The following is a 16,559-nucleotide window of genomic DNA, read 5'->3' on the forward strand; positions in this document are numbered from 1 at the left end:
TTCTGTTAAAGAAAGAGCAAAAATAAAGATTCAAAGTACCTCAGCAAAGAAGCAGAAAATTCTAATATCCACAGGCAAATTGTGCCCTCTGGGGAGCCTGAATTCTAGAAAAAAGAAGAGTGCAGTCTTGTGAAAGAGGTGAAACAAAGGCTTTTCAAGCACTCCGGAATCGCTTGGAGACTGGGATATTATCCTGGCAAAGTTATTAAAGTTGATTTCTCCAAACCATTAGCTCAAAAGGGCCACCTAAGGACAACTGGCTACCTGCCCTGAAGTTACATTTATTTTTAAGATTATAGTTTGAAAACGGATAGTACTAATTGATGTATATGCTTTTCCATTGAAGACTTGTAGGGCAACTTTCTTTTTCTTTATAAATATGTTAAAGGAGAGACCTTAAAAATGTTGGTTCATAGTATGCAACAGAAGACTACACATGTGCTTGCTGCATTTAAAATGCATTATATAACATGTTCTACTTTTCCCTTCTCCTGATTTACTATTCCCTATTTTCAAAGTAGTTAACGCAGAACTTCTAACTTAAATACTTATAAAATTATTGTTCAATGACACTTTAATCTCAATTTACTGCTTGGAATTTCTTTCAATACCAATGATGTTTTAAAATACTTTAAAACAAAGTTAACTAAATGTGATAAGCAATTAAAGTAATGAAAATTCACAGTGAAGGAAAATGTTTATGGTCATATTGAGGCCAGAATGTTAAGAAAGTCCTGGTACAGAACAAAGTGTGCCTGGAAGGATTTGCTTGGGAAAGTGGTGGTTTATAGCATAATATCTAATTTCACATATTTGTGCCAAGGGTGTTTCCTTTTTGTCTTTTTCCTTTTGGTAGGCGACCACAATAGTGACATGTTTAATATTGATGAGGTTGACCTCCTGGGAGTTATAGTATATGTACCCTTTTGGAATACAAATGCTGTTTGATTTATATGGTAAACACATAGAATTTTGGAGATTAGCATTTTAATCAACTCTAATCTCAGTATTTTCTGCTTCTCCCACCTCCTCTTTGTCTAAAGAAGTTTGAAATGCCAACTTTGGAAATGACAGTTAATGTCCTGTTCTGGAGAAGCCAGGTCTGTGTAAAACATATGTGCAGAACCATGTGTATTAACCTTTCCTAAGCCATATGCTCAAGCACATTAAAGTGTTCAAGGAGATAATCAATTATTCAAGAAACAGCAATCCATTTATTCAGCAAATATTTATTGAAGAGCCATATAGAAGCAGGCAAATTGGGGTTAAGGGTTGTGTAAATGACAAAGATATTATGGCACCTCTAAATTGGAACGGGGCTTCAGTTTTTTTCCTGTTTAAAATTTTCTTCTTTTCTCTTTAACTTTTTTCATTGCAGGTCCAGAGCTTTGAAGTTCGGGTGCATCTTCCAACCGAGGAACTATTCGAAAGGGGGCAATGCATTCTATTTGCACCGTGAAAATTAAAGTTCCCAGGATAGAGGAAATGTTTTTCGCGCTTGGGTTCAGCGACAAGTCGAGAGGGGGCCAAGGGGCTGGCAGCAGCGGGTGGGGAGCCAGACCCAAGCTGCGTCCCGCACAGCCATTGGCGGGCGCCGCGCACTGTACTGAGCATGTTCGCGCCCAGCCGGCCCCGGGCCGCAACCGCAGCGAAGGCAGCCACCCGAGCTGCCGCGCATTATGCAAAGCCGCAGCAGATGTCAGCGGGGCCAGCCTGGTGCTTGTTGGCTTCTTCTCCCAGCGGCTCGCCCAGCTGCCTGACGTGTCCTGGAGACTCCCCTGGCCCGGGCCAGGGGCTGAGGAGGGCCGAGATGGCCTGAGTACCCGAGGTACAGCAGCGCAGCGCAGGATTGCAACATGGGGAACCAGGATGGGAAGCTGAAGAGGAGCGCAGGTGATGCCTTACATGAAGGCGGTGGCTACGGCGCCGAAGATGCTGTGGGGCCCAGGGATGTGGAAGCCACAAAGAAGGGGAGCGGGAGCAAGAAGGCGCTGGGCAAACACAGCAAGGGGGGAGGGGGTAGCGGCGGGGAACCCGGCAAAAAGAAGAGCAAGTCCGACTCCAGAGCCTCGGTGTTTTCCAACCTGCGGATTAGGAAGAACCTCTCCAAGGGGAAAGGTTCTGGCGGCTCCCGCGAGGATGTGCTGGACTCCCAGGCCCTACAGACCGGGGAGCTGGACAGCGCTCATTCCCTGGTCACCAAGACCCCGGACCTTAGCCTGTCCGCTGATGAGACGGGCCTGTCGGATACCGAGTGTGCGGACCCTTTTGAGATTACCCGTCCTGGTGGTCCTAGGCCTGCCGAAGCTGGGTTAGGGGTCCAGGCGGTCGCCGAGGATTTGGAAATTGTGGTAGGGGCGCAGGATGGACAAAGGACCAGTTCGGGCTCAGACACGGACATCTATAGCTTCCATTCGGCTGCGGAGCAAGAGGATTTGCTCTCAGACATCCAGCAGGCGATTCGCCTGCAGCAGCAACAGCAGCAGCAGCAGCTCCAGGACTCTGAGGAGCCTGCAGCGCCCCCCGCTGCCGCCTTCCCTCAGCCCGGGGCCTTCCTGGGCCTCCACGGTTTTCTGCTGGGACCGAGCGGAGGAGCAGGGGAGGCCCGGGGCAGTCCGGACACAGAGCAGGCACTGTCCGCCTTCTCCGACCTTCCTGAAAGCCAGACCACCAAGTCCCGGGAGCCCGAGCAGCCGCCGTCCCCCAAGGGCCTCCTCGCCTCGGAGGCGCCCAGCTTACCGCCGGCCCAGTCGCCAGCCGCAGACTCGCCTTCCTCCACAGCCTTCCCATTTTCCGAGGCCGGGCCGGAGGAGGGCGCAGTCCCAGCCTCAGTGAGAGAAGCTGAGGACACGGATGAGGAAGCGGAGGAGGATGCTTTTGAGGATGCTCCCCGAGGCTCTCCAGGGGAAGAGTGGAGCGCAGAGGTGGGAGAGGTCACGCAGAGTCTGGGTGAAGAGCCTGAGGAGGAGACGCAAGGGCCCAGTGTCCCCGCAGCAGCCACCTCCCTGCCCGGCAGCCCGGCGCCCAGCCCGCGCTGCTTCAAGCCCTACCCACTCATTACCCCCTGCTACATCAAGACCACCACCCGTCAGCTCAGCTCACCCAATCACTCTCCGTCTCAGTCCCCCAGCCAGAGCCCCAGGATTAAGAGGCGACTGGAGTCCTCTTTGAGCCGGGGCCCCAGAACCGCCCTGGTCTCAGCAGTCGCCCCAGCCAAGAAGCACCGGACCGAAGGCAGCCTAGCCGGAGGCCTCAGCCGCTCAGCCGACTGGACCCAGGAGCTGGGTGCTGGCGTCCCAGGGACCGGAGGCTCCGCGCACCTGCTGGAGCACCGCGCAGCTGCAAACAGTAGCGGTGGCCTTTCCCCGGCTTTGGCAGCCAAGGCGTCTGGAGCGCCCGGGACTGCGGATGGCTTCCAGAACGTGTTCACAGGTGAGCGCGCCTTGCTGCTGGTCTCCAGGTGGCAGGTCGCCTGCCAATCAGGACCTTACCCTGTCACCCGCCCTCCTGGGCTCTGAAAGGCCCTGGACTGATAGTGGCGCGTCTCTTCCTAGTGAATACTTGTCAACCCCGCTCATCCTTCAGTGAATTTTCGAATATACTTGTTGGGTTTTTACTTACTTTCAGGGTAATGAAGAGAAAAATTTAGTTGTGTCTGTCCTAAGTCATCTCAGGAAAGGCTGTTCGACTCATTTCTCCCATATATCTGCCGTTTTCTAACCTTCAGAACCCCACTAGGCAGATAAACTCCTTTTGCGCCTTGTTATCATTTTTTTTCCTTCTTCATTCCCATAGCATTAAAAGAACAACATTTTCATGGCCCTTATCAAGGGTCAGTGTTGGAGGCGCAAAACATTTATTCCGGTACTTTCCAAAGGTGATCTCTGACTGCTCTAGTATATACACATACCCATGCACCTGAGTTTACATATATATATGTTTACATTTATATATATATATTTATATTTACATATATTTATATATAAATATATATATAGTTATATATATATTTGTGTATATATATATTTATATATATATTTGTGTATATATATATATAGTGTCTTGCAGCAATCTGGGTAGGACTATTTTGTGAAGTGAAACAGCTTCTACTGCTTGCAAAGACAAGAAAATCTGATACATGCTATTAGAAAATGAATATATAATAAGAGTATTAGGAGTAACTTCTTAATTTTCTTTGATCCAGCCAGAACTGGTTGTAACTTGGAAGTAGTAAAGATCAGAAGACCAGTTCAAGTGATAGCTCTCCTCCTTAGCCATTTGTTATAGACTCAGGCATGGAATGCACAGTGGAAGGATCAGTTTATTGTGGTAAAGCACCCAATCAAGTAGCAGAATGAGTTTATCCTTTTCTATAGGCTGATAGGTCCCAAGACCTTACCTTAAGAGTTCACTGGCAGTGTCAGGTTGTTTCCTGTTTACTTAACATCTACTCTTAATTTCTGAATGAGATCGTGTTAGAATTGAAAGGGTAGGGGGAAATATGAAAATGAACGACAGTGCTGGCAGGTTTGTGATAAATATTTGAATGACTAACAATTTCAGAAAAATTTCACTTTAAAATTTTATGTTCTATTATTTTAATAAATAGGTCATCTGTAGAACATTAGTGAAATTTCTCAATGAGGAGAGCCTACACTTAATAGGGTAGATGCTGTTATTTTTGTGGTAGCTACTTTTATTGACTACATTTGCATTTTCATCTATGGACTATATTCTATTTTGCCTTTACAAACTCAAAAGTAGTTTCTTTTATTCACTTTACATGGTTTTTGTGTTTTCCTTTCATCTCTTCTCTTTATTCAGTGAAAAAGAATGTCTATAGTCTTAAACCCACTAGGTTAATCATAAAAAAAACAAAATGAAACAAAACCAAAAGCAACACACACACTCTCATGAAAAATCACTTTTGATGGAAAAGGATTGTAAAGTTCTTGAGTTAATTTTAATGAATTCATTTATTTTTTATAGATCTTTTATTTTTTAAATTTGTTCTAATTAGTTATATGTGACAGTAGAATGCATTTTAACACCTTGTATATATATGTAGCACAACTTCTCATTCCTCTGGCTGTACATAGTGCAGAGTCAAACCGGTAGTGTAATCATACATGCATATAGGGTGTTAATGTCCTTCCCATTCCTGTACCCCCTCCCCTGCCTTCACTCCCCTCTGCACAATCCAAAGTTCCTTCATTCTTCCCTATCCACACCCATTATGGATCAGCATTTACTTATCAGAGAAAATATTTGGCCTTTGGTTTTTTGGGTTTGGCTTAATTTCACTTAGCATGATATTCTCCAACTACATCCATTTATCTCAAATATCATAATTTTATTCTTCTTTAAGGCTGAGTAATATTCAATTGTGTATATATACACCATAGTTTCTTTATCCATTCATCTATTGAAGGGCATTTAGGTTGGTTCCACAATTTAAGCTATTGTGAATTGGGCTGCTGTAAACATTGATGTGGCTGTGTTACTATAGGATGCTGATTCTAAGTCCTTTGGGGATATGCCAAGGAATGAGATCACTAGGTCAAATGGTCCAAGTTTTCTGAGGAATATCCATACTGCTTTCCATAGTGGTTGCACCAATTTGCAGTCCCACCAGCAATGTACAAAATGTACCTTTTCCCCCCACATCCTCGCCAACACTTATTGCTTGTATTCTTGATAATTGTCAGTCTGACTGGAGTGAGATGAAATCTTAGAGTAGTTTTGATTTGCATTTCTCTAATTACTAGAGATGTTGAACATTTTTTCATATGTTTTTTCTTCTGTGAAGTGTCTGTTCAGTTCCTTAGCCCATTGATTGATTGGATTATTTGGTTTTTGGTGTTAAGTTTTTTGAGTTCTTTGTATATCTTATAGATTAGTGCTCTATCTGAGGTGCATGTGGTAAAGATATTTTTCCCATTCTGTAGACTTTCTCTTCATGTTATTGATTGTTTCCTTTGCTGAGAAGAAGTTTTTGAATTTGAATCCATCCCATTTATTGATTCTTGATTTTACTTCTTGCACTTTAGGAGTCTTGTTGAATTCATTTATTTTATTTTTTACAGGTGTTAGGGGTGAAACCCAGGGCTTTGTGCATTCTAGGCAAATATTCTACCATTTGAGCTACACCCTAGCCCAATTTTTTGGATTTAATGTTGATGAGAAATCATGTATTTTTTTTTATTAAGTTTTTTTAGTTGTAGGTGGACCCAATACCTTCATTTTATTTTTATGTGTGCTGAGTGAGGATAGAACCCAGGGTCTCACGTGTGATAGACTAGCACTCTACCATTGAACCACAACCCCAGCCCCCATGTATCTTCTTTTTTAGATAGCATTCATTTAAATAGTTTTCTAAAAACAAAAATTATTCACCATAATTGAGATATATTCCATGCTTGTATAATTATATCAAAATGGATTCTACTGTCATGTACAACTAAAAAGAACCAGTAAAAAATATTTTCTAAAAAAAGAGCAATAATTAATATTAGTGATTGCTATTCATTACTATGAATGAATTTACTTCATTCATTTAGGATATATATATATATACGCATATATACACATCTGTGTATATACATGTATATATACATCTGTATATTCATGTATATATGTATATATGTGTGGGTTTATGTGTATGCATGTACACACATATATACATATCACACACACATACATACTGGGCAGCCACATTGTGCAAGGAAATATGCTAGACTATACATAGACTTTCTTTTATTTTTGCTTTTATTGTTTTAGTGATAAGTATTCAATCCAGTGCCTCATGTATACTAACCAAGAGCTTTAACAGTGCCCTGCATCCCCAGCCGGATACATGGACTATTAAATCATGGTTCTGCCTTTCTAAGTTTCACTGAGTGAAGAAAAGGCACTTAAAAGTACAGAAGGCTGGGGGTGGGGAGCTCATTGCTAGAGCTCTTGTGTAGATAGGCAAGACCTTGGGTTCCGTCTCCAGTATTGAAAAATAAAAAAAGTATAGTACACGGGAATCTATCTATCATCTATCTACCTACCTGCCTATCTATATGCAGGACACTATCCTGGGAACATCAAGGATACAGGGGTTTATCTTGTTGGTAGAATGAAATAAGAGGTATTGTCAGAGGATTATTGAAGAGACTTCTGAAACATCATAGGACCTAAAATAGGTTGAAGTTTTTATTTTTCTTTAAAAAAAAACTATATTCTTGAAACTTGTGTATCATTTTAATTTGCTGCGCTAGTATTGTATTTTCAAATCTGAAATTTGGGACACTCAAAAGAGCCCTGTTTAGGTAGCACCTGGGTCTTTTAGATGTCTCCAGGCAGGCTTTTATTTATTTATTTATTTATTTATTTATTTAACTATAGGGAGTAAAAGTAAGGGTTCATTTTTGCTAAATGTGATGGCCTACACCTATAATCCCAACTACTGGGGAGGCTGAGGCAGGAGGATCACAAGTTCAAGACTAGCCTCAGCACTTAATGGGGCCCTGTATTAAAATAAAAATAAATAAAAAGGACTGGGGATGTTGCTCTGTAGTAGAGGGCCCCTGGGTTCAATTCCCAGTACCAAAAAAATAACAAACAAGAGTTAGTTGTTTTTATGTGGACATTGCCTGCTTAATATTTGATGATAGATATAGCTGCAGTGACCAGCAGATACGTTTTTGTATGGTGGCTTATGTGTACTAATCATCGCTCAGTCTTATTTAGGGGGGAAAAAAAATAAGTGGGTTTGACCTAACCTTACGACTGGTGGGAAATGGAGATAGAAAAAAGGGTGAAATAACTTTCTCACAGTCACACTCTGATGCATTAGAAGCATAGCTAGAGATAGAAACTGAGTCTACTGATTTTTGTATGGTTGCCCTTTAATACTTGCGTTTGGACATTCAGCACTGTAAAACAATAGAGTAAAAACTGTTAAAAAGTTGTTGTAGGCTCTAAGGCCTTCACTGATGAGATTTTTCTGTTGATAATAAGGCATACTCCTTTAATAGTTGAACATCTGTTCTTCCCTGGGCTGGGTGAAGGGTGATTGTTGACCAAAGTGAATAACATTTTCTTGAGGCAGCTTTCATTGAAACTGTTCTTCTGGTGGTAGACGGATTCCAGATTGATACAGGCCTGTTTCTCAGCTGTCGACTCTTTTCTTGTTATCTGCCACTATATTTACTTCTTTACCATCCTCTGCTATTTTATGGGTGTCTTGGAAATTACTAGGGGGTTGGGCAGCTAGAATTGTCCTTAGGGAAAAAGTTCTTTGACTTTGTGCATGTATTTGGATCTTTTAATTGCCAGTTGCCTTTAAAGCAGGTGATCATTTTATCTGTAGCCTTCCATAAAGATCTTTTATTTTTAAACCATACGATGAGAGTTGTCAGCTCTGCTGGAAGGAACAGATGTTTCTCACTTCTTATTTCCTTCCAAATGTAGGGAGAAAATTCAAGTGAAAAGGGATTTCCATGGCACATGTTTGTGTCTCTTAGGTAGATATAAAAACCTTTAGCAATGTGGGAGACCAAAACATTATCTTGTTTTAGCTATTAAGAATATTACTCAGCTTTAAAGAAGAATGAAATTCTGGCATTTGCTAGTAAATGGATGGAGTTAGAGAATATCATGCTAAGTGAAATGAGCCAAACCTAAAAAACCAAAGGCTGAATGTTTTCTTTGATAAGCAGAAGCTAATTCACAATAAGGTGGGGGGAGGGAAGAAAAGTTCATTTATATTAGGTAGAGGGGAGTGAAGGGAGGGGAAGGGGGATGGGGGTAGGAAGGATAGTAGAGTGAAACAGATATTATTACCTCAAGTACATGTATAACTGCATAACTGATGTGATCCTGTAATATGTATAATCAGAAAAAAGATTTCGTTCTATTTGTATATGATCTATCAAAATGTATAAATGCATTCTACTGTTATGTACAACTAATTAGAACAAATAGAATAAAAAAATTTAAAAAATGCACAAAAAGGAAATTGGAATGTTTAAACCTATATTCCACTTAGTTGCAAACCTGTGTGGCCTCAGAAAAACAGGGGCCCAGCATGATGATGTTGTTTTTGTTGTTATTTAATCTGGAAAATGATCACTACAAAAACATCATTCTACCAAAAATGTCTATTCTCTATGGTATTTTGATTTTGTCTGTTTTGCTTTGCCAATGAAGCAATAGCTGTAATGTTAAAAAAAAAAAAAAAGAAAAGAAAAGAAAAGAAAGAAAGAAAAGAAAAGAGAAAAAGAAACCAATGACCTGGCAAGGTGGCTTATAACTGCGATTCCAGTTACTTGGGAGGCTGAAACCAAAGGATTAAGCTCAACCTTGGCAACTTAATGAGAATCTATCTAAAAAAAAACAAAAACAAAAAACCATAATAATAAGGGCTGGGGGTGTATCTTAGTAGTAGAGTGCCCCTGCTGGACTCAGTCCCCAGTACTGAAAAGGAAAAAGGAAAAAAAAAAAGAAAAAAGAAAAAAGAACTTGATGATATTATAGACCATTATATTTAAATAGTCAGTTTGTTCAAAATGCATGTTTTACAATGATCATTAGAAAAAAAAGAGGTTCATTTACACATTAAGTATAACAGAAGCTTGTAGCAGAGGTTTTTCTTTTTTCCTTCTTTTTCTTTTTCTGTGGTGTTGGTAATTGAACCCAGGGCCTCACACATGCTAAGCATTTGCTCTATGTCTGAGCTACAATCCCAGCCCAGTAATAGAGTTTTGCAGTTAATTAAAGTTTTAATATCTAACATGTAAAATGTGTGATGCTAAATCGTTTTTTATTTGTTTTGCTGCCTTTTTTTTTTTTTTTTTTTTTTGTGCTGGGGATCAAACCCAGGGCCTCCTTCTTGCTAGGCAAGTGTTCTAACACTGAACTCTATCCCCAACCTGTTAAATCACTTTTGATAAAAATCTTTCCAAGTCAATTACATGCTTATCTGTTTTTTTAAACACATGGAATTAAAAATATTAATATTTTTTAAATGACTTAATGTCATCTTCAGGCACATCATTTTAACATCTTGTAAAAATATTAGTGATGCCCTCAACAGCTATTTAAATGTATAGGCTAGTTGCCTCAGTTTTTGTGTTTGTGTAGTTTCTTGACTCTCCTTGTGGCTAGCTATTTATTTTTAGAGATAGCTTTAGTTTCTTCCCTAGTCCCCCAGTTCCTCATAATTTGGTTTTTCTCATCAATTTGTTATTGGCTTATAAAGTCTAGAATTATGATGTTAGCTGTATTCATTGCACTTCTGAATGCCAGGGCTCTGTTAGTGCATTACATAATTATCTCTAATCCTTTCAACAGTCTTGAAGTATAACTGCTTATACTCATTTTTCTTATGAGTAAACCAAGGCTCAGACAAGTGAAATACCTTGCCTAAGGGTATTAAACTATGATGTGACCCACCTAGAATATGTTCTTTAAAAACCAAATCTGTTCCCGGTGTTATAAAATAAAACCAAGTGGGTTATTGAGCTTTTGTAGGACTAGTTAATTAATTGAAAGCTTCTATTTCAGAACTTTGATCTTGTGATACTCATGTTGGCCTTTCTAAAGATTATCTTGATTTCAGTATCAGTAGAAGAAGGACCCACTCTAGGAATACAATGACTTGTTAAGTCATTACACTGAATTTTTAAAGGCCAGAAAATCTAACTGTAAAAGGAAAGGGGATTGATTATAGGAATTCTATCCTTTTTCTAAAGTATTGCCTTACTGGGTTCCATATATCAGAATAGAATTTGACAGCATATACTGGGCTTGAGAGCATTGTTCTTAAGTTATTTTAGTTTAGTCTGAAATATCCTTTCTCATGGTTCTTTGGGACTGTGACTTGGATCAAAGTCAAGTACCCCAATAGCTTCAGTGATGAATTTTAATAACTGCTTTATGAACTGAGGACTGACTGGTCTAATTTTAAGTGTGTTTAAATATTTGGATTCAAGCCTTGCTTATTTGAAATAGAACTGGTGCTTTTCATGCTTTTCCTCCCGATTCTAGTAAAAAGTTGCTGAAAATATGCTGGATGATGTTAGCAGTAGTTATTCTAACCTTGGTATTCTAAGAGTTTTTGCATCCTAGTTTTGCCATTTGACTCTCAAGTAGTTTTTCCTTATATATATGAAGATAGAGGAGCAATTACACGTTGATAATATTAAGATTCAATGAAATAGTGTATATAAAGCTCTTACAAGTTTGCTTGGTACATAGGAGCACTTAATTGGTACTGATTCCTTTTCTAACCTGATTTGTTTTCTTAATTAAACTTGAACCAAACAACTCTAAAATTGTATACAAAAACTTGGCAGGATATAAATTGACTCAGATATGAGTTGCAAATTAATATTTCTAGCCATTAGTTGTGGTGGTATTGTTTTCAAATTGCTAATGTTTCATGTTTTTCTTTTTCTTTTCTTTTTTTTTTTGTATTTCTGTGATTTTAAGCATTTGCTTTATTGCAAATTTTGGTTTTCTGGGATTTTGGATGAGGAAAGCGTATGATGGGGGTGTGACTGTGAGACTGGGGGAGGATGCTGCGTTCTAAAGGAGTGATGAGGAAGAAGAGGTGGCAGCTAACGCCCTCAGTGTTTATGTTCTGCATAGCATCTGGCCATCACCACCTGACTTTGCAGCCTTCCCTCCCAAGATTCCCTTCCTAAACTAATCTGCTTACTGTTCTATGAACATGCATTTCATTTCTTTTTCCTGACTTTTTGCCTTCGTCTTACAATTTTACCCACTTAGAGCATATAATTTGTTTCTCTTGATTTAGCACCTGAAAACAGCTGTTTGAATTCCCATTTCCTCTTTGTATTTCTTCCTCATCTCACCTCACTGATTCTGTGCTTATTATCTACATCCTATTTCTGTATCTCTGGATGTAGGATTCTTTCACTCTTCTTTTATGCCTTGTCTGCTCGCAGGCAGCATCTGCTCTTCCATCGATCCATCCACAAATATCTATACTGTGTCTTGCTGTGTGCCAGTCACTGTGATACTGTGAATATACTGAGGTCTTAGTGAATACTTGACTTGTTCACCAACTTTTTTTGGGTGGTAATTAATATAGGTACATTGGATACTCAGGCTTCCTAAATTGGCAACTAAAACTAATAAAATGTAAGGTTGAAAATTGCTAACTCTTTTGGGCAGTTGGAATTAATTATTTTTATTGAGGTGAGGTTGAATCAGTGAAAGCGGAATGACACTTGGGTAGAATTTGCTTTCAGAGAACATCATCTATTCTTGCTTCTAGAGCTTAATTTTAAAATAGTAATGATATTACAATAATAGTGCTTCCCAATATATATGCATATATACACATCTATACACATATGTTCATATTTGTGTGTGCATATGTCATTTATTTTTGTGGGGGGGATTGAAACCAGGGGGTCGTATATGTTAAGCGGGCCATTCTACCACTGAGCTACATCTCTAGCTCTCTATATAAATTTTATCAGTAATGAAAGAAGAGGTAAAGGGAATACAAAAATGTTATTCCTGTATCTGTTCCTGCTTTTATATCATCAGTAGTAATGAAATTTAGCATTAAGGGACCATTAGGAAGAAATTCATAAGCATTGCCTGTGACTTAATATTACTGGGTATAATTTTAGTGACTGAAAACTTTTATAAGGCTTTTTTTGTATTAAAAATATAAATATATGGAAAATATGCTAATCAACTTAGAATGGTAGTAATACAGAGTAGTTATAATATCAAAATTATAAGAACAAATAACAGTTACTGGATGCTATAAAAAGATGCTAACCACACTAGAGAAAGTTATTATCCTTTTGAAACCTGCTCCACAAGAGGGAAAAACTAGTGTCTTCTTCCTTTACAAAGATGTACTTGAAAGTGTTGATTGGGTAGGACATTTTCTGCTATTCTTCTATGATCTAGTAAGGATTCAGCATACCATTAACCAACTGGAAGTTTTATTACCAATTATGCCAGAGTTGTGATGTGCTGAAAATAGTCTTTTTCAGGAGGAAGGAAATAATATTTTTGAGAAAATTAAACCTTTATTGTGCAGCAAAATTATGCTTTAAGAATGTTTAGACTATCCGGTTGGGTCTCTTTTTGCATATCAGACTGAAGGGTTCCTTGTTGTTTCTTTTCTTTCTTTCTTTTTCTTTCCTTCTTTTTCTTTCATTCTTAGGTGCTGGGGATTGAACACAGAGACTCTCACATATGGGGCAAAAGCTCAACCACTAAGCTATGCCTCCAACTCTTTCACCTCTTCTTTTTTAAAAAAATATTTTTTAAATGTTGATGGATTCCATTGTGTATATACCACATTTTCTTTATCCATTCATCTGTTAATGAATGCTCAGGCTGATTCTATAACTTGGTGTTTGCAAATTGTCCTATGGTAAACATGTAAGCCTGTACCTCTGAAGTATTCTGACTTGAACTCTTTTCAGTAAATACAGAAGACTGGTATAGCTGGATTATATGATATTTCAATTTTACCATGTTTTGTTATATGGCTCTATAATATAATTTGAAATTGGATATTGTGATGCCTCTAGCATTGCTTTTATTCCCCTCTAGATTGTTTTGGTTATTATGGGTCTTTTGTACTTTCATATTAATTTTAGGGTGTTTTTCTAGTTCAGGAAGAATGTTATTGGAATTTTGTTGGGCACTGCATTGAGTCTATAGATTACCTTTGTATATTAATATGGCTATTTTTAATGATATTAATTCTGCCTACTCTTGCCTTGAACATGGTAGGTCTTTTCATCTTCTAGTGTCTTTTTCAGTGTTCTATAATTTTCATGGTAGTGGTCTTTCACTTTCTTGTTCAGTTTTATTCCGATTTTTTAAAAGCTATTTTTAATGGAATTGTTTTCCTGTTTCTTTTCCTCAGTAGATTCATTATTGGTGTATAGAAAAACTTTTGATTTTTATATGTTAATTTTGTTTCCTGATACTTTGCTAAATTTGTTTAGCAGATCTGTAAGCCTTTTGGTTGAACTTAGGGTATTCTAAGTATAGGATCATGTCATCTACAAATAGGAATAATTTGACTTCTTGCTTTCCTATTTGTATCTCTTTTATTTATTTTTTATATTTCCCTTGTATTTCACTTCCTAATTTCTCCTGCTAAAATTTCAATTACTATATTGCATAGGATGATGAGAATAGACATTCTTGTCTCGTTACTGATTTTAGAGGAAATGTTTTCAGTTTTCCCCATTCATTATGATGTTGGATTTGGGTTTGTCATTTATAACACTTATGTTGAAGTAATTTCCTTTTATTCCTAATTTCTTCAGGGTCTTTTTTTTTCAATAAGGGGTGTCATGTTTTTTCAAAGGTTTTTCTGCATCTATTGAGATGTTCATGTAATTTTGTCCTTATTACATTTATTGACATGCCAATATTGAACCACACTTTTTGCATCTCTTAATTGAAATGTATGATCTTTATAATGTGTGTTGAAATTTGATTTGCAAGTCTTTTATTAAGGATTTTGGTGACTATGTTCATTAAGGATATTGATCTGTAATTTTATTTTCTTGATGTGTCCTTAGTCTGGTTTTGGTATCAGGGTGATTCTGGCTTCAAAGAATGACTTTGGAAGTGATCCCTATATTCTATTTCACAGCATATTTTGAGGAGAATTGTTGTTAGTTCTTCTTTGAAGATTTGGTGTTCAACTCTAAACCCAAAGAAATGCTCCTGGGCTTTTCTTTGTTAGTAGACTTATTATTTCAGTCTCATTGCTTGCTATTGATCTGTTTAGGTTGTCTTAGTTCAATTTTGGTAAATCACCTGCATCTAAAAATTAATTAATTCATTTCTTCTGGATTTTCCAACTTATTAGAATATGTGTTTTCAAGATAATCCCTGATGATCAGTCATGTCTATTGTAATATTCCTGTTTTTCATCTTTTGGTATTTCAGTAATATCTATTGTAATATGCCTGTTTTTCATTTTCTCTTTCTTTTGGTTAGTTTGGCTTGGAGTTTATCAGTCTCATTTATCTTTTCAAGGAATGAACTTTTAGGACTGGGGATATAGATCAGTGGGAGAGAACTTACTTAACATGCCCTGGGTTCCATCCCTGCTATTGTGACAGTGAACCAACTCTGTTTCATCAATCCCTCGTATTGTTCTTTTATTCTCTATTAATTTTAGCTCTGATCTTTATTATTTCTTTCCTTCTACTGATTTTGGGATTGACTTTCTTGTTTTATTAAGAGATCGAGGTGCATCATTAGGTTATATTTGGGATTGCTCTCCTTTTTATGTAGGCATTCATAACTGTAAACTTCCCTCTTAGAGCTGCCTTCATTGTATCCCATAGATTCTGGTATGTTGGTGTTTCTCTTCTCATTTGATTCTAATAATTTTTAACTTCTCCCCTGATTTCTCTGATAACCCACTCATCATTCAATAGTGTGTTATTCAATCTCCATGTGTTTGTACAGTATCTGTAGTTTTTCTTGATATTAATTTCTAAATTCACTTATGATCTAATAAGATACAAGAAATTATTTCATTATTTTATTTGTTAAAATTTGCTTTGTAGTGCAATATATGATGTATTTGGAGAGAGTTCCTTGAGCAGCTGAGAAGAAATCATATTTATCTGTTGGATAAAATATTCTATAGATATGTTTTGTCTATTTGATCTAAGGAGTAGCTTAACACTGTAATATCTTTATGTTTATGTCTGGATGACTATTAGTGAGAGTGGTGTATTGAAATCACCCACTATTATTTTATTGGGCACTAGCTATCCCTTTATGTCAAGTAATTTTTTTGTTGTTCTTATTTTGGGCAGTATGAGAGGTTAAACCTGGGGCTCACATATGTTAGGCAAGCGCTGAGCTACATCCCCAGATCCCCTTTATAAGAATTTATTTTAAGACAGGGTCTCACTAAGTTGCTCTGTTTGACCTCAAACTTGCAATCTTTCTGCCTCAGCCTCCCAAGTAGCTAGGCTTACAGGTGTGTGCCACCTCACCCAGCCGTAATGTTTGTTTATATGCATATTTTTTTCTTCTTTGGTCCTGGGGATTGAACTCGGGGCACTCAACCACTGAGCTACATCCCCAGGCCTATTTTTTAAATTTTATTTAGAGACAGGGTCTCGCTGAGTTGCTTAGTGCCTCATTTTTGCTGAGGCTGGCTTTGAACTTGCCATCCACCCGTCTCAGCCTCCTGAGCTGCTGGGATTACAGGTGTGGGCCACAGTGCCCAGCTCTAATGTTTGTTTATGAATTCAGGTGCACCAAAGATTGGGGCATAAATATTTACAATTGTTGTATCCTCTTGTTGGATTGTTCCCTTTACCAATATGCAGTGACCTCCTTGTCTCTTCTGATTAATTTTGGCTTGAAGACATCTTTGTCAGATATGACAGCAGCCCCTCCTTTTTGCTTTCAGATTCAGTTGTCATGGAATATTGTTCTCCATCCTATTGCTTCCAATCTGTGAATGTCTTTGTCAGTGATGTGTGTTTCCTGAAGACAACAGAGTTGGGTTTTGTTTTTTAGTC

General features: G+C 38.2%; 1 protein-coding gene across 1 annotated transcript in view; it reads left to right on the top strand.

The window, feature by feature from the left end:
- The first annotated feature begins 1,606 nt into the window (after positions 1-1,606).
- The window catches only part of LOC124961663 (formin-2-like), a 214,503-nt gene continuing 199,550 nt past the window's right edge, over positions 1,607-16,559 (top strand). Inside the window, 1 exon segment of the mRNA XM_047520536.1 lies at positions 1,607-3,432. Within this exon segment, the coding sequence (XP_047376492.1) occupies positions 1,857-3,432 (1,576 nt within the window). The 5' untranslated portion in view covers positions 1,607-1,856.

Source organism: Sciurus carolinensis, chromosome 12 (genome assembly GCF_902686445.1).
Source record: "Sciurus carolinensis chromosome 12, mSciCar1.2, whole genome shotgun sequence".
Classification (NCBI taxonomy): Eukaryota; Metazoa; Chordata; class Mammalia; order Rodentia; family Sciuridae; genus Sciurus; species Sciurus carolinensis.